Source organism: Anticarsia gemmatalis, chromosome 18 (genome assembly GCF_050436995.1).
Source record: "Anticarsia gemmatalis isolate Benzon Research Colony breed Stoneville strain chromosome 18, ilAntGemm2 primary, whole genome shotgun sequence".
NCBI lineage: Eukaryota > Metazoa > Arthropoda > Insecta > Lepidoptera > Erebidae > Anticarsia > Anticarsia gemmatalis.
Window position 1 is genome coordinate 6,818,113 of NC_134762.1, and position 16,935 is coordinate 6,835,047.

The 16,935-nt window shown below is 36.7% G+C and overlaps 3 protein-coding genes across 3 annotated transcripts; 2 read left to right on the forward strand and 1 right to left on the reverse strand.

Annotated features, from left to right (window-relative positions):
- The first annotated feature begins 659 nt into the window (after positions 1 to 659).
- On the forward strand, positions 660 to 6,930 carry LOC142980507 (fibroin light chain-like). Its single transcript, XM_076125940.1, has 7 exons — positions 660 to 768; positions 2,695 to 2,783; positions 3,446 to 3,641; positions 3,997 to 4,128; positions 5,117 to 5,217; positions 5,588 to 5,732; positions 6,612 to 6,930. Exons 1-7 carry the CDS (start codon positions 733 to 735, stop codon positions 6,702 to 6,704), a joined length of 792 nt encoding a protein of 263 aa, XP_075982055.1. The 5' UTR covers positions 660 to 732; the 3' UTR covers positions 6,705 to 6,930.
- Positions 6,931 to 7,474: 544 nt separating this feature from the next.
- On the forward strand, positions 7,475 to 12,039 carry LOC142980523 (uncharacterized). Its single transcript, XM_076125957.1, has 6 exons — positions 7,475 to 7,597; positions 7,973 to 8,147; positions 8,491 to 9,319; positions 9,588 to 9,749; positions 10,062 to 10,231; positions 10,986 to 12,039. The coding sequence occupies exons 1-6, from the start codon at positions 7,507 to 7,509 to the stop codon at positions 11,290 to 11,292; spliced, it is 1,734 nt and encodes a 577-aa protein (XP_075982072.1). The 5' UTR covers positions 7,475 to 7,506; the 3' UTR covers positions 11,293 to 12,039.
- LOC142980765 (uncharacterized) lies at positions 12,036 to 15,025 on the reverse strand. Its single transcript, XM_076126343.1, has 5 exons — positions 14,981 to 15,025; positions 14,328 to 14,485; positions 13,074 to 13,245; positions 12,578 to 12,673; positions 12,036 to 12,180 (listed from the first exon to the last, which is right to left on the reverse strand). Exons 1-5 carry the CDS (start codon positions 15,023 to 15,025, stop codon positions 12,037 to 12,039), a joined length of 615 nt encoding a protein of 204 aa, XP_075982458.1. The 3' UTR covers position 12,036.
- Between the last annotated feature and the right edge of the window lie 1,910 nt (positions 15,026 to 16,935).

Below are 16,935 nucleotides of genomic sequence, written 5' to 3' on the forward strand. Positions count from 1 at the left end.
GATGAAGGAAAGACAAAGTTATGAAACCTACTACTACTACTACGATAGAACCTAAAGAAATCCATACAATATATTTTACTCGTAAATGAGCAAGTTTTGTCTGTCTGTAACGTTTTTTCGGTTAAATTATTGCCCCAGTTTTGATGAAGTTTAGTCAGGAGGTATTTAAAAAGAAATGGGCTATAAAAAAAAATTAAGTGGATCATATTGGTTGAGTTGCAAAAGTGGCACGTTTGTGCGGTCGAACTAGGGGGTGAAACTATGTAAGTACGCGAGCGGAGTCGTGTAGTGTAGCAGTAGTATAACAATAGAATAAACTCTACCTCTCCAATAAATAAAATCAAGTCCATATTTACTTAACGAATGACGGCAAAGCGAAAAAATCTTAATTTCACATTGTACTAAAATAAAGGACAATCTACGCGAATAGCGATTAAACAAACATACGGACAAACGTATCAATTAATTTCTTTGTTTTAAACCTATTATATTACAAAATTACGCTTACAGTTACAAAACTAAAGTACATTGGAAAATCAACCGTTTATCTTTGAAATAAAGACTAAATATTTTATAATCGGTTGATCGTCTTGCGTTGTTATGTTTGCGTATAGATAATATTTGTACAGATGTACTAGATTTAGTATGATGGTCTAACATGTATATATAGTGGTCCTATATGGAGGGTTGCGTGTATAGTATATACCGTTTGGTCACATCAAGACCAACAAGATGTTGCCTATCGTGCTGGTATTACTTGTCGCTACGGTGAGTGTTCTTTTTTTCAACCTTTTTCTATCGATGCGCTTTCAATCGATTCTCTTTTTTACCTTTTTCAACCGATGATCTTTTCTTTTAAAGTAACTTTTTTTCGTAAAATGAATTTATGGTAAATCTATTAGCTGATTCTTAAATTTGATCATTTCGCGGAGTCGTGTATCATAGTTTTTAAAAGAAATAAACAAGTCAGTGCTATTTTTACTAACAGTAAAAGCAGGCATAAAACTATATTATTAGCTAAGTATTACATGTCCCAAATGCAGGTTTGTTTTCAATTTTCACGTTTCAAAAAAAAATAATCGGAACTTTAAAATTAAATCGTCAATTAGCAAATTAATATTTTTGACGACCAATATCGTTAAATAGGATATAGTCTCAGTAGACAAATTCTGACCTAAAGCACAAGTATTTAATAAATTATACCGTCAAAAATAAAATATAGAATTTAAAATAAAACCCGTACCTAATTAGATTTCTTTATTTGATCGTTTCAACGATATAAAATTCAAGCCACATAATCTGGTTGTTACCAACCGGGAACGAACCTGTTTCAAAGAGAGCACACAAGTGCCTATGGCAAATGGTCCTCAAAAGCTCTTTCGACGTTGTCAAAGGTCTCAATACGCAACCACCTGGGAATATTTGGATTTACATATAGACACCATGATTTTTGCTGAAACTCGGACAAACCGAAAAAAAATTAGAGGTATTTTCAATCATTGTTATGACTTTAACATTTGACTTAATGAAAAAGTTATATGGATTGTAATATTTTGATAATCGACGCGCCTAAAAATCATAGTTTATTGGGAAATGTTAAAAAACGTGATTATGTAACTATGAATTGCCTATATCGAAACTTAAATTATCATAAATAACCTCTTTCTTTATGAGAAAGGTTTGTAGATAGTCCGCCATCGGAAGATTTCCAAAATTTTAACGCAATACATTCCGATTGACTGATATATATAGATATTTTGTTGCAATAAATAACTAAAAGTGAAATAACCTGTGAAAAAGACTATTAAACTATTTTTAAATGTTTAATACTATATGCCCTCGCTAGTGACAGCCAAATTCAATTCATTACTCACTAATTTATGCTTATTGTGTATCACAATAAAATTGTTCGTTGCTGCTACTAAACATACATTTAAAAAACGTCAAAAAAGTCCTGAATTTTCCAAATCTATGGTGAATGTACATTTCCATGAATAAATGTATAGAGTGAGTGAGTCAGACAGGGTTCCAAGCGAGATCTGAGAGCATAATATATTGAAATCGAGTTTTGTAAATGACGGATCGCTCGATACGATAATAACGTGACAGAAATTCCAGATCCGACAACCGCTTACACCTAATATGATTGTAAAATCGTTGAATATTTTTAACATAATAATAGTACTTTTTGGGAAGAAATCTTCCATTTTATATTAATGATATAGGAGTACATCAAATACTACTACCTATGATTGTTCACAAATGCAGGAGTCTTTGATCAAATTCCCGAGTCGGCAAAGTGTTGTCCTTTATATTCGACTAGGTGACCCGCGCGACTTCGCTTGCGTCACATAAAAGAGAGTGGGTCATATTTTTTCCCGTTTTTGTAACATATTTTGCTGGTAGGTACTCTGCTTCTATTGGTTGTAGCGTGATGATATATAGCCTATAGCCTTCCTCGATAAATGGGCTATCTAACACTGAAATAATTTTTCAAATCGGACCAGAAGTTCCTGAGATTAGCGCGTTCAAACAAACAAACTCTTCAGCTTTATAATGTTAAGTATAGATGTCACGATAGTGCGAGTTCAAATCCTAATGACTGATCTACCCCCGTGATGTCAGTGAAAAATCACCATATTTTTGTAAAAATGTATGACGTCACATTCTCATTAATTTGTGTAATTGTTTCAGAGCGCTTTGGCTGCTCCATCGGTTCAACTAACCCAAGGCAGCATAAACGACATTGCTCCCGCTAAATCCAATGGCAGATTAGTCGGCGGGTAAGTAAACTGCACCTTTATTTTAAACAACGTATCACAAAACAGGGTGCAGGGTACCTCGATTCTCTACCACTATCGACTACCGACAACCGGCTAGCTATCGAATTTTGACATTTAGGATGTACTGCCAAAAAAGTTTCTACGACGCCCGTCAGAGGCGCTGATAAGATTTTCATATAAAATTTCTCGGTGACAGGTCGGCTTTCGGTAGTCGATAGTAATAGAGAATTGAGCTACAGATTAAAGTCATTATGTATTTTATTAACGAGAATAAACAAAAAGGAATAATGTTTACTTACACGAAAAGCAACAAAGAGGAAACTCGTGCTCGAGGTCACCTCTAAAAATTCTAAGTGGTCATACTGTGTATTTCTTCCTGATTTTTTTCTTAAGATACAACAAGAAAACAATGTTTTTCACTAGAAATGCTTAAATCTGTCTGTAAGGCTTTCACGACTATACTGCCAAACGAAATGTGGAATAATGAAATGTGTCATAGAACAAAACCCAATGTGCTAAAATTATAAAGTATTTTTTTTATTTTCCCCAAAATATTCACAAAAACGCGCGGATCGTTCATGAAGATATTATGTAGCGATCACAGATTTCTACTTGACGACAATTTCTAGTTATTCTTCAACAGTAAATAATTTTATTTCCAGCTACTTATCGGACCGCGCGTTCGAGCTAGTCGACGGTGGAGACACCAACGTGTACATCCTGACTAGTCAACAAATCATCAATGACTTAGCCAACCAGAACAGCCCCTTCAGTCAGGCCCTCGCCGTTGGTCAGACCCTGGCTATCCTCTCACAACTCGCCACCGGCATCCCCGGAGACTCTTGCGCAGCAGCTGCCGTAAGTTTACCATTTTCAAATGTTACTACTAAAAATAAACTGCGGGTACTCGTAAAAGTACGAGTATACAACTATACTGACAAGAGATGAACGAAGACTGGATTCTTAACCTTACTGTTCCATCTTGGTGACAGTTATCCGTCCCACCGGTCTATGAGATTGAAGAAATAGAGAGTGTACCTGTGTATTGTGCACACACTTGACCACTATAAACAAAGTCTCGCACCGTAGGCCAGTTACAATAAAACCGACCACAGGATCCGGATATCGACTAGGACATTATAATTAAAATAACATGGCATTACTGTTTCTGTAACAAAGTATTTTAAATATATACTCTATTCTTTTTGTGCAGCTCATCAACGCAGAAGCAAGCGGCAACCCTGGAGCCATCCGTAGCGCACTCTCCAACTTCGCCCAAAGCCTGAGCGTTGGCATCGACCAAATCGTTCAACTTTCTTCCAACCCCAACGGAGTCCGTTACGCAGTAAGTACAATCAAACATTTTAAGAAATTCTCGTCCCAGTACCTGCAAGTATTCTTACCGGACAGTTTTCTACTTGAAAATGTTGAACTATCAACTCTGAGCAATTATAATTATGAAGAAAAGTATTAATTTCGTATCGTATCAATTGCTGGCTAGAATTGACAGCAATCGATACTGACTTACTTTTCACGTACATACCTGGAAAACAGAGGCACTCAGGTCAATTATCAGTTAGCCATGTTTCTTTGAATTTCTTGCACCAAAGTCTGCTTACCGTACTGAGAATTCTCTACGCTATTAAAAATGTTCTAGAATAATCTACACCTACATAAGTACCCATCATTTCTCCAGTGATTTGGAACCAATATCAAGACCAACATTGGTTCAAATATTAATGACTTGCAAAGCCAATGCATACGAAACAAGGTGGAGTCCGTCATAAATCATATCGAGGAGTGGTCATTCATCAACAGGCTCTAACATTGTCCAAACCCCAAACATTGGACAACTATTCTTCGATTGTTATTGATATAGATGATTTTTCTCTCGCGTATATGAACAATGATTAATTGCTTGCGTATCGACAGACGTTCATGTGAAATATTGGTTTTGATGGAGCGTCGAAATACATTCACAGTTTAGGAAAATGGTAAATCATGCCGGGAATTCCATTTTTTGTTAGGTTTTTCAACTAACGATAAATTATTTAAATACGAAAAATATATAACGAAATAACTATATGTAGTTCATTATTGTCTTATGTTAAGAACAGGTTTCCTCCCACAATGAAAAACATCTACCATGATCTACCTATGCCAACTAATTGTCCGGTTAGATACTGCGTTCAAGAACTGTGTCAAAGAATTCCAAAGAAAGGTTTGGTTTTAAATTTACTCGAATTTCCGGGGAGCCTCGTCTTCTTGATCACCGGGCAACAGGAAAGATTGCTAGTATTTTAGAGATTAAAATGTTAAATTATTTTGTGTAGACTGGAGTCCAAGGCAAGTGCGGAGGAGGTGGCAGAACTTACAACTTCGAAGGTGCATGGTCCGCAATCCTCAGCTCCCCAGCCTCCCCAGCTGAACTTAGGTGAGTATCAAACATTTATTTTTCTTACTAGTTATAAGAAAAATAAATGTAATTTATGAGGTTCCCGGGACAAATATTTGTATGACGAGCACCAGTATCTGTTCTGAACGTTGTTTTTAATTTAATGTTTTTGTAAAATTACTGTGCCTGAATTGTCCAATCTATTTATTTATTTCCTATTTTTTTCTTTGTTCATATTGCCCAACGTTGGGCAAGGGTCTTCTTCTGGAATGAGGAGACTAGGCCTTGAATCTGGAACACTGGCCAAATTCCATTTAAAAATTAACATTACTACAAGAACTGTTTAAAGACCTTTGAGTCAACGCAGGTTTTGTCACGAGTGTTTCATAAATGTTGTTTCTTTTTGCAGCCTCCTGAACGAGTCCTATTGCGCCGCCAAGCGTCTATACGGAGCCTTCAACGCCCGCAGCAACAACGTCGGAGCATACATCACAGCAGCTTCTCTCCCATCTTTCAACAGACTGATCCAAGAAATCATCGGACCACTCGCTAACGTTCGTACCACTTTTTGCTTCCAAGAGTTTATATAGTTGACCCGCGCAACATCGCTTGCGTCACATAAGAGAGAAGACCAGTAGTTCCTGAGATAAGCGCGTTCAAACAAACAAACAAACTAACTCTTTAGCTTTATAATATTAGTATAGATAACTTGCTACTCAGTTGAAGCTAAGCTGGAAACTATCTGACGGTGACTGAAAGTTGCTAGTTGGAACTTGACCATCAGCACGACAATCATAACATTTGTCGAACATTAATGAAAAATTAATTAATTTTTCCTAGCACTGGGCATTCATACATGGATGACTGCCGACTGGCCGGCTAGAATTTTGACAGACTTGGTCATACATTCGTTGTTGCTTTACGTTACGTTGTCTTGATAACTATTTTTAGATAAAATAATACTGGTTTCCAAAGAGATATAAGTACAAGTATAGCTTGCGTTACCGCGAAGCTATTTCAACAAAAAATTACTGTAGTAAGAAGCAAACAGAATATAGAGACAGTCGCGTCCGTCTTCTTACCAAGCGGACCAAGATATCGTTTAAATCGTGAACGATCTAGCGTAATTGTTCAAACTGTTTAGAAATGCAATGAAACTAATTCTTCTTATCGTATGGTTAGTGGTCAAAGTTGTTCAAGCCGCCCGAAGGCCTTTGACGTGGCTTAACGACTGTTATCTTAGTAGACAACAACCGGGACTTTTTACGTGCCCTCCGAAACACGGAGACGCCCAGTTCAAATACCACTATGCGGTCACCCATCTATGGAATGACCGCGCCAACAGTTGCTTAACGCAGAGATCGTTTACCGACCGGTGAGCGCAACTGGCTTTGGGCGCCCATGAGACTAATGAAATGTAATGCTTTTTCCAGTTCTTGTCAGCAGCAGCTAATGGCAACGCAGGAGCAGCAGCAGGACAAGCCAAGCAATCGCTCGCCCGCGCAGGCAACTACGGCTTGATCTAAACACTCACATAAATATATATCCTTATATACACACAATATTACACACACTATATAACGGTTATACTATATATCTATTTATATAACTATAAGTCTCAACCATCAAGACGAAATTAATAAAATAGCATGACTATATTAATATTTAAATATACGTTCTTATAAAAAACACAATGACCTGGCTTTTCATTTAAGGAAACGACTTTTTTTAATAAAGATGTATCCGATTTCAGTATGTGTTTTAATTTTTACCTTATTCGTTGGTTTATATCAAATTATTGAACTCGTCTGAAAAAATCATACGGGCCTAACTCATAGCCAAAACAGGTTAGGTATGGGTTTAGCTAAGTACCTATAAAGCAACGTCATTTGTAACTACTACATATTATAAAACAAAATTTACCGCATCTGCCTGTTTACGATAAACGCAAAATCTATAGATTTTCAGGCAGTATTTACCATTATAACCCTGTATAACCGGCAGCTAAAAACGTCTAAAACATTCTGGGCAACTTACAAAAATATTTAAAAGACATATGCCTATTAAAACACCGTAACCCTATTTCACAAAGTTGTCTAAACCACATAACAAATAAAATATCATAAATATTACCAATATAAAATTCGCAGTACATAACCGTTTACAGGCGTTTTCCTTTAAAATTAATTTAAAAGTATTTCCGTCCGAATGACTATATTATCACAAGGAAAAAAGGGATTTAATACAAATAATAATATTATTTATTTATCCTTTAACTGGTCAGTTAATAGCTGAACTTTGTGTAAAATGTGTGTTTCGTGATTTAAAATGCATTCAGCACTTTTGTGGTTTATCATTCCATTACACTATTGCCTTGCAGACTACATAGACTTTTACTGTAGTGATACGGGACCAAAAGGTAAGAAAGATTTGAAATTGTTACATACCAATTCAAGCTAGCTCTTTGCTAGCTCTTCTCATAAGGCTCTACCCCCTTTCCGAGCTAGTGGTAGGTTCAGTAATTGTAATGACTATCATAAGTGTCAATATTTGACCTAAATGAACAAATTATTTGATTTTAAAGGATCTTTAAAAAGACAGCCAGGACCCATAATTCAACGTGCCTTTCGAAACGCAGGAACTCGGAATGTATAATGTGCTCACCCATCCACATAACAACCTCGGCATATGTAACTTACCCTCAGCGATCGGTCCCAGTAGTTGTTACTAAGCTACGATTTCTGCCAATGAGGTATATTACTGCATCGATAAAATCATTGGAATATTATTTCAGACTTGAATACTATCCGTCTAATCTACGATTATCAAGAAATCGACCAAGAAAATGTCACAATAAATAGATTGAATGAGAGGTTCATAGAGAAATGTAGGGACTTTTACACAATTGAGCTAGAACCTGTAGAAAATATCGGAATTGAGACAACACTGGAAAAGATAAAGAATAGCAAGTAAGTTATTATTATGAGATTATTTATTTTCACGAGTATCATTTCTAAGCCTGAATGTAAATTTATCTTTAGAAGTATTTTAGTAAGTTTAGACTGCCTCTGCGACGCGCAATAATGTATTGGGTTCAATTATCGTAGTACTAAACAAATATTTAATATTCATAGTATGTTTAACACCCCCAGTAGAATTCATATGAGATCGCATGTAATAACTACTGTTACCCCCGATTTCTGAGGTACATTTAAACTCATATAAAAAACGCTATTGAATAGATAAACGACCGCTAAATGTACTCTGAACCCGGGCATTAGTCACCTTTTTTTTAACCAACATTTGTTTCAGCAACATTATCAACCTGTACGCATACGATTACTATGAATATAAACGTAATAAAAACATAACAAATTATGAAGAACTGACCTATGCTGGTGACGTGTACGATGACAATAATGATACAGCTATAGAACTGGAAGAAGAAAAGAAAAGATGGTACAAGCCTTCACCTCCTCTAGATGATACAAATGTAGCAAATAGTAGCGTCTTCGTATGTCCTCGAAGGTGTAATAAAACTGCTATTATCCGACCAGCTGTGAAAGTAATTAGCAACGAAATAGCTAATCTAAACTCAGGACATCTCTTCAACTTCATAACATCCATCCATTTCTCCGGAGGACAGGTTCAGTCCTGGAGAACATGCTCCAAAAATATACAAGACCATCAAGATTTAAAAACAGTCGTTATTTGTACCGATGTCTCTTTAGAAAATAAATTACGTCCCTACTCTAGTAGTATGGACTTTAAATATATAGAAAAAAATCAATGCGAAGATGAAATTAAAAAGCTTGGAAACAATTTATTAGCTGTTATATCTGCGACACCGTTTGAAATGAATGCAGAGTTTTCAATACCAACTGTATTCTACAAAATTCCATATATGGACCCCGGATATTTGTCGCAATTTCCTAATGCTGTCCATTTGGTTGATGATAAACTGTTAAAACATGCAATTTTAAGGACTATTGAAGAAGCTGGATGGCAAAGAGTTGCTATTATATCAGACGACTCATTGTACAGTATTGAACTAGAAGATGAATTGGTGCAAGAATTCAATCGTAAAAAAATGATATACAATGTACAACGTTGTGAGAAAGCAGTGTGTAACGTTGAAGAGGTATTTATTATTAGTATTCTTTATAATATTAATAATAAATACATTTTATATTAATATTATTTATAATATTCAATTTGTGTAATGATGATGCTTTCATACTTTATAGGAGCTCGCAGAGGTCTTGGGTGCAAATCCAGTGTAGGATCACAAATTTTGCCAAATTTAATTCGATGATATCTGAAAAAACTTCTCTTATCATTGTATTAGCTAAAAAGACGAATTAAAATTTTATTGGACACATTAATTTTATAGAATTTGACTATTCCAGGCATTGAGTAATTTATTGCGAATGAGAACAAGAATTATCGTAGCAAACGTTGAGGAGAAGAATGCCCGAAAATTGTATGACTTGGTTCATAAAAGTTCGAGACACGTTACTTTCTTGTTCCGAGTTTGGCCTTTCTGGGATCATACACAGCAGCCTGTTGGGGTAAGCACTATTTAAACTACAATCGACAAACGTTTTACTGACAGTAGATTAATTAGTGAGACCTAGAAAAACGTCTCAGTGATATTTTTACCGTGAAACGAAACAGAGACATTTACATATTTCCTGTTTCATACAAAGTTCATTTTGTACCTAGATTAAATATATATTAATAGAAAGCAAGACTTGGAAAAGAAGACTGAAATCAGACTGTATAGTGTAAATAATAATTACTTATAAATATTACATGAAATTTACTACGCACTTACAGGGTTCATGTTGACACATAATTATAAGTAATGATTTTATTTTCAGCAATCGTTGTCAATTACTTTAGGTCCACAACAACGAGAAACTGAAAAGAAATGCTTCAGGAACATTGAGAGAGAACCTAGCTACTTGGCAATATATGAAGGTTTAAGAAGAATATATTTGGCGCGACAATATTACAGCACTTCTGAATCAAGCAGGAGAGATTTTAACGAGTATGTTATAATCTATATTCTAAAACGAAATATAACCATATCAATAGCCACCTTTAGGCGCTGTCTCCACGGGCGAGAGAATCGCGACGAGTCCGCCCTCGTATCGTCGGACAATCTCCACGAACGAGCGATAATTCCGCCGCGTATCGTCGCGAGTCGTAACGGAATCGCAGAGATTCCGCGGCGACTCGTAACGGTATCCCCGCGTTTTCCTTGTTTAAAAAGCTTCTCGAAACAAGAGGCAACATTGAAAATAAATGACGCTGCATTTGACAGCGCGCTCGCTGCGCGCTCGTCGCGATCGCGCGGCGGACCCGCTGCTTGTCGCGGCCGACTAGCGACGATGTATTGACGTTTCGCACGCTCGTTGACACTCGTCGTATCGCGGCGATATTATCGCCGTGTGGAGACGGTTCCATAGAGAGTGTATAGAAATACGTGGCACGACGATAATATCGCCGCGATTCTCTCGCTCGTGGAGACAGCGCCTAAGAACGCGCGATAGAGCGTGTGTGTAAAGGAGGCCATTGACGTATGTAGATGGCAATACCCATTTTCATATCTCAAATATCAAATATCTCAATAACTTGTTAGTTCTAGCTATATCAAATCAAATGGAAAGCTTTTAAATAAAAAATATCATCCATAAAAATGAGGCACCAAACATTAAAAGGAATGCAGACTAATTATCAATTAGTCTCTTCGCCTCTTCTTCTTCTTATAGCGGCATTTATAACTAAACTATATCTTTCAGGCATTTCAAATCTCAATTGAATTCATCCGAAACTGTTGCTTATGTGAGACGCCCGAACAAACTTCTATCAACAATGAGTCTTAGCAAGAACGGGGTAGAAAAATACAAGAAGATTGAAGACTTGTTTGAAAGAGTACCGAACGATGGACCAAATTGTTACAGACTAACGAAGAATTTCGCTAAACCATGTGATCCGACAGCTGTTGTCTTGATCATGTTAGTAATAATCGCTTTCTCGATCGCTCTCCTCCTAATCTTATTCTTTTTCGACGACTTCTCTCATATTGCCCAATACCAGCAAATGTAAAAATAATTGATTATCTCTGCGGCGCGGTAGTGCAGTTCGCCACGTCGCTATCATTGCGTTGGGAGGTCGGGAGTTCGATTCCCACACGGAACAATTATAATTATTTGTGCGCTCCAGAAATAGTTTTTTCTGGTCTGGTTGTACTTTGTGCCCGTTGTTTGTATGTTTGTAAAAGTCCCCACGTCACAAGAGCAATTTTTGATGCGGCAGTTGTTTTTAAAAAAAAGTTAAGAAGCTCATAATGAGCAGTGCTCCCTAGTCGGTAAAATATTAGTGGGATAGCAATCATTGGTTCAGACATTTCAAAGATTGGAGAGAGAGATGCCGAAATATTTAACTACGAAAAACTAGGAATAAGATTTTAAAATTTTGTAATTGTTATCGGGAACGCTACTATAAGGTGCGCTCCGAGGATTAATATAAGTACGGCTCATTAGGTGCGCCTCAAAATGATTGCGCCTCGAGGGATGAGCACCATTTTTTGACCACATGACCATTTTTCGAAGCGCACATTTATGTGCTTCATTTACCCCCGGTTTCTGAGATACATTAACGGTAGTTTATCTATTCAATAGCGTTTTTTTTATATAAGTTTTAACGCTATTGAATAGATAAACTACCATTAGTGCGCCTCGAAATGGTGCGCTTCGAGTAAAACCGCAAATTTGAAGGCGCCCTAAGACCTTGAATGAATGATTTGAATTTGTTTTTTAATTTTATGAATGAAATAAAAGTCATTATGATTCAGCCAAGATTTTTAATCAGTTCCTTGAGGTACCTGATGTCTTTCTTGTCATTGATCGCCTCGTCGTCTTCGACTTCAGCAGCTTGAGTAGTGCCTCGGGTCACGTGGGTAGGTCCAGGCAAGTCGAATATAAAGCTTCGAACCTGGGAAAAAAAACGTCATGAGTGTGTTACTCGAACGTTGCATTCAATTATTAATTGCATCATAATTGTTTAAAAAAATCGATTTTGATGAATGAAATAAATCTAAAACAAGATTTGGAAACAAATATATATATATAATAATATGTAAAATTATTACAAGAGTGCGACATTATTGTACTCGGGCCATTACAATCGTGCGAACTACGTCACAGTCAAGTCTGCCAATAATTTTAAGTACATGTATGACGTAGTTCGCACGTTTATAATGGCCTGAGTAGATAATAATATAATAATTTTAAAGGTATAAATCTAACGGAAGGAATTGTTAAGTTTTTTTTCTCGTATACCAAAAAAAAAAAATGTTGGATGATTAAATTATATCAGCTAAGAGTTTTACCTTCTGATTGACAGATCTTAAGTTTTGCAGCAATTTCAAAGCAGACCTCTTCTCAGTCGGGTGTGATATTTGATACAAACGAATTGCTCTATGGAACTGAAAACAAAGAATATTAATTAATACTAAATTAACAATCACTAAGCTTTCTCTACTAGCGCTAGTTGCGCGGTAACAGTTCAATATGCAACCGCAATTTATCTTCGTGGGGCAGTGGTTAAGGTGGTTGCTACGCCAATACCTTCGCGTCGGGAGACCGTGGGTTCGATTCCTGCACGGGACAATTACAAGTACTTGTCACGGGTTTGGTTGCACTTTGTATCCGTTGTTTGTATTTTTGTAAAAGTCACAAGCGGCGAGCCAAGAGCAAATCTTATTGCAGGATTTGTCTTTTTTTAAAAGAGAAAAGAACGCTATCCGCTTATTAACAGTTTTATATTGCACCGTCTGTGAACCGCCATTTAACCGACATTAATTATCAGGCATAATAAAAACTCACGCGTTCAAGTAGACACCAGGTATCCCTGTACTGCTGCAGGAACACGAGGGGGGTGAGCACGGCGGTGTAGAAGCCAGCCTCGCGGTCCAGCACGTCCTCGCTGTCCGACATGGCGTACACCGTGCCACGGAACTTGTGCAGAAACGCCGTGTTCGTATGGTCTTTGTCAAAGCTGAACAGTATCACAGAAAATATTAACGGAGATATAGCAAGGATTTGAGCGCCTCCATGGCACAGTGGTTAAGGCCACCACGCCGCTATTGCGTCGGGAGGTCGTGGGTTTGTTTCCCACACGAAACAATATTTGTACGATCCACAAATAATTGTCTCGTGTGGAAATCGAACCCAAAGCTTCTTGACGCAACGGTAGTGGCGACGGCGAGGGAACCTTAACCACTGCGCCACTGGTATTTTCTAATTCATATTAGATTATTCTTAGAAGGAGTTCGGAGTTGGGTAACGTGCCCGGAGTATGGTTTAGCAAAAAGCTGCCTCCTTATCACATATAAGGGTCTAACATTGCTAATGGCGAAAAGCGGTTGTGCTTCATACACCACTTCAGGTATAACAAAAGATATAATTTTGTACCCAAAAACTTGGAACGAAAACAATAGGCAACACAACTTTCGGGGAATAACCGGTAAATACACTTGCCAAAATATCAGTGAGACCTTGAACCGTTATTAGGTATCGTGAGTCATTCGCGCGCTTGATAAATAATATTCAGTACGGCTATGTATAAAAAATACCCGCTTCGACCTTGCATTGTGATGTACTCATGGCTTGCAATAATAAATATAATTTAACTACACATATGCGGCGCAGCAACAAGTAGTTAACATGGAATGTATCCCTAGGAAAACAAAATATCCTTTTAATATTATGAATTAAACGTTTTAAAAATATTCTTATACAACAATTTTGACAAAAGAATTTGAAAACGTATATTGTACTTTGTCAAGATATACTAAAACCTCATCATAAATAAACTAGCTATCGACCTTAAAAACCTAAGACATCTTCATTTTAAGGCAGATGATTTAGTCACATTACATATCCTAATCTTATGAGTAACAATAACCTCAGTGCTTAAGTTTCATAAGATTTTTCAAGTGGAAATGTTAATATTGTGCACTACCTAACCACCCACCACTACTTAACCTGTCTTTTTTTTGGTATTGATATAAAAGTTATGTGAAAAGACTTTTTCCCCGACCTAATATTAAAAGGGAATAGGATTATGTGGGTACTAACTAAGGAAGAATCGCGTAAAACCGTCTCATAATATCCTTTGCGGGGGGTCGAATGTCCGAGCAGGGCTGTCCCGACTTATCCTGCTTCGAATGTCTCAATATCCAACGGTCTTCCACGAAATCTGGTTCTAATTCTACTTCGGGACATACTGTTGGCAACTGAAAACATATTACAACTTCAATGAATATTACTCAATTACAAAAATAATTTATATAATTTTGAATTGTTAGGAACTGTGAAGAATCTTTTGCCGACTGTAGACGACAACTCGAGTGCAAAGTTACAGTCCATATAAGGTGTTCAACGCAGTCGCATCCACAACAGCAAGAATGGCGAAATCTTATTCCACTTCTACTGAACAGAAACCCTTCTCACTGCCAGCTGATTTGAGCGCTGATTTGTCGCTGATGACATATCCCGCCTATCGATGCCTGAAGGTTTTATGGTATTTCTTTCAGACAAATCTGCTGTCATAGTTCTTTCTCCATTTAAAGCGCAAGTACGGTCGCTAAAGTGTTAGTAACGCCTCAAGAACTATCCGATATTTTTTTCGAAACAAACTATTTGACTACGTACGGTTTCGTTGCGTACGTCCCAATAACAAAAGATCATAAAAAACTAGGGCTTCTAATATTAAATGAACGGATTCTTACCAATACTCCTAGCCACAGCAACACACGACATACATTCTGTGCCATATCCAACCATACGTCTTAATCATGTTAATTTGTTCTCCAAGACCAACATCGCTTACAATTTACAATCACAATTAATAAAAAATATACAATATTACATATTTTGATGTCAACTAAAAGTCTGGTTGACACTTGGCAGAAGTTTCTTTGAAAGCCAAATCTCATTTGATTATAATAAGAAGAAATCTTTTGAATAAAAAGGTTTATAACATGAGTTGTTTTGTGTCACAATAATTTATTTTAACTTCAGTAGCAGTGGTGGTGAATAACGCTAGGACATTCAAGGTTGTTTTTGTCGCGCGATTTCGACTCCATGAGCCCATTTTTTGGGAATCCCATACGGTGACTCAGGATTTGACTCATAACTCCGGTCGTATTTGATAAATTAACATGTTTAACTAACTTCTGCGAACAATTTCGTGTAGCGAGAATAGTTATCGGGAAAAAATATAGTGTGTTGATCCATGTAAAAAACTATCTGCGTAACAAGTTTCATCAAAATTTGTTTAGTAGTTTTATCATCTAACTTTTGTATTTATTATGTTAGTTAGACAATGAAATTACAAGTGAAAGTAAGACATAGTACGAAAGTATAATATATTAAACTAGCTGACCCACGCAACTTCGCTTGCGTCACATGAGAGAGAATGGGTCATAATTTTCCACGTTTTTGTAACTATTTTTACTGGTACTCTGCTTCTATTGGTCGTAACGTGATGATATATAGCCTAAAGCCTTCCTCGATAAATGGGCTGTCTAACACTGAAAGAATTTTTCAAATCGGACCCGTAGTTCCTGAGATTAGCGCGCTCAAACAAACAAACAAACAATCAAACAAACAAACTCTTCAGCTTTATAATATTAGTATAGATTCGTTCTGAAACCCTAGGTTCTACTCACATGTAGAATGACAATTGAAGAGACCAATATATGCATGTAATTGAATTCACCCAAGTACACCAACGGCTATTTAAAAAAACTGTTTGAAGTTAGTTAAATACTCAATAACGATTTAATTTGCAACATTAAGTGAATGTGAATGAATTAATTAAGTATTTACTTTCTGAAACTATCTCTGTGGCGCGGTCGGTAGTGTATCCGATCCGATATTGCTAACCGCGAGTTCTAGCTTCGATTCCCAGTCGGAAAAAGTGCTAATGGTCTTTATAAATTTATTTTAGATGTTTATGGCGAAACGTAGACGTATTTCATACACCTTTGGGTATAACGGGCGTTATATACACATACATACATATGTATGTATGGATAAACTTTGCACAACAACTTATCAGGTCCTTGTTATTTGTGCTAAGTCCTTCCGAGTCACGCAGACAATTTATTTTTAGAAACTCTTATCTTTTTACAGGGTGGCCACTGCAATAATTATTATGATTTTAGTAGGAATTAAACACGTAGATGGCGTGTTAGTCAAACGTTAAAATGAATTATACCAAAAAACCGGCCAAGTGCGAGTCAGACTCACGCATTCTTTTTAATTATTAGTGTTTGTTGTTATAGCGGTAACGGAGTTACATAATTTGTGAAAATTTCTATTTTTTAGCTGTCACGGTTTATGAGATACAGGCTGAAGAATACAGACAGACAGACAGCGGACACTTAGTAATAGGGTTCCATTTTTACCTTCTAGGTACGAAACCCTAATTACTATTTCAAGCTATGTCGTATTGGTTACCACTGGCTTTCACAGTAAAGAACATTCGAAGAGAACCTTATATGGATTGAGAATTCTCCGTAACCAGGCAAGCGTTGGTTCCTAAACGTAATTTAAGTAATTTTTGACCCCCATTCATAAGTTTATTTCCAGAGCAGTTGGTTATATAATATAGGTTACCTTTTCTACCAATTGCAGCATTCAACTCAATTTTTAAATCAAGCATTTAAACTTAGCTTAT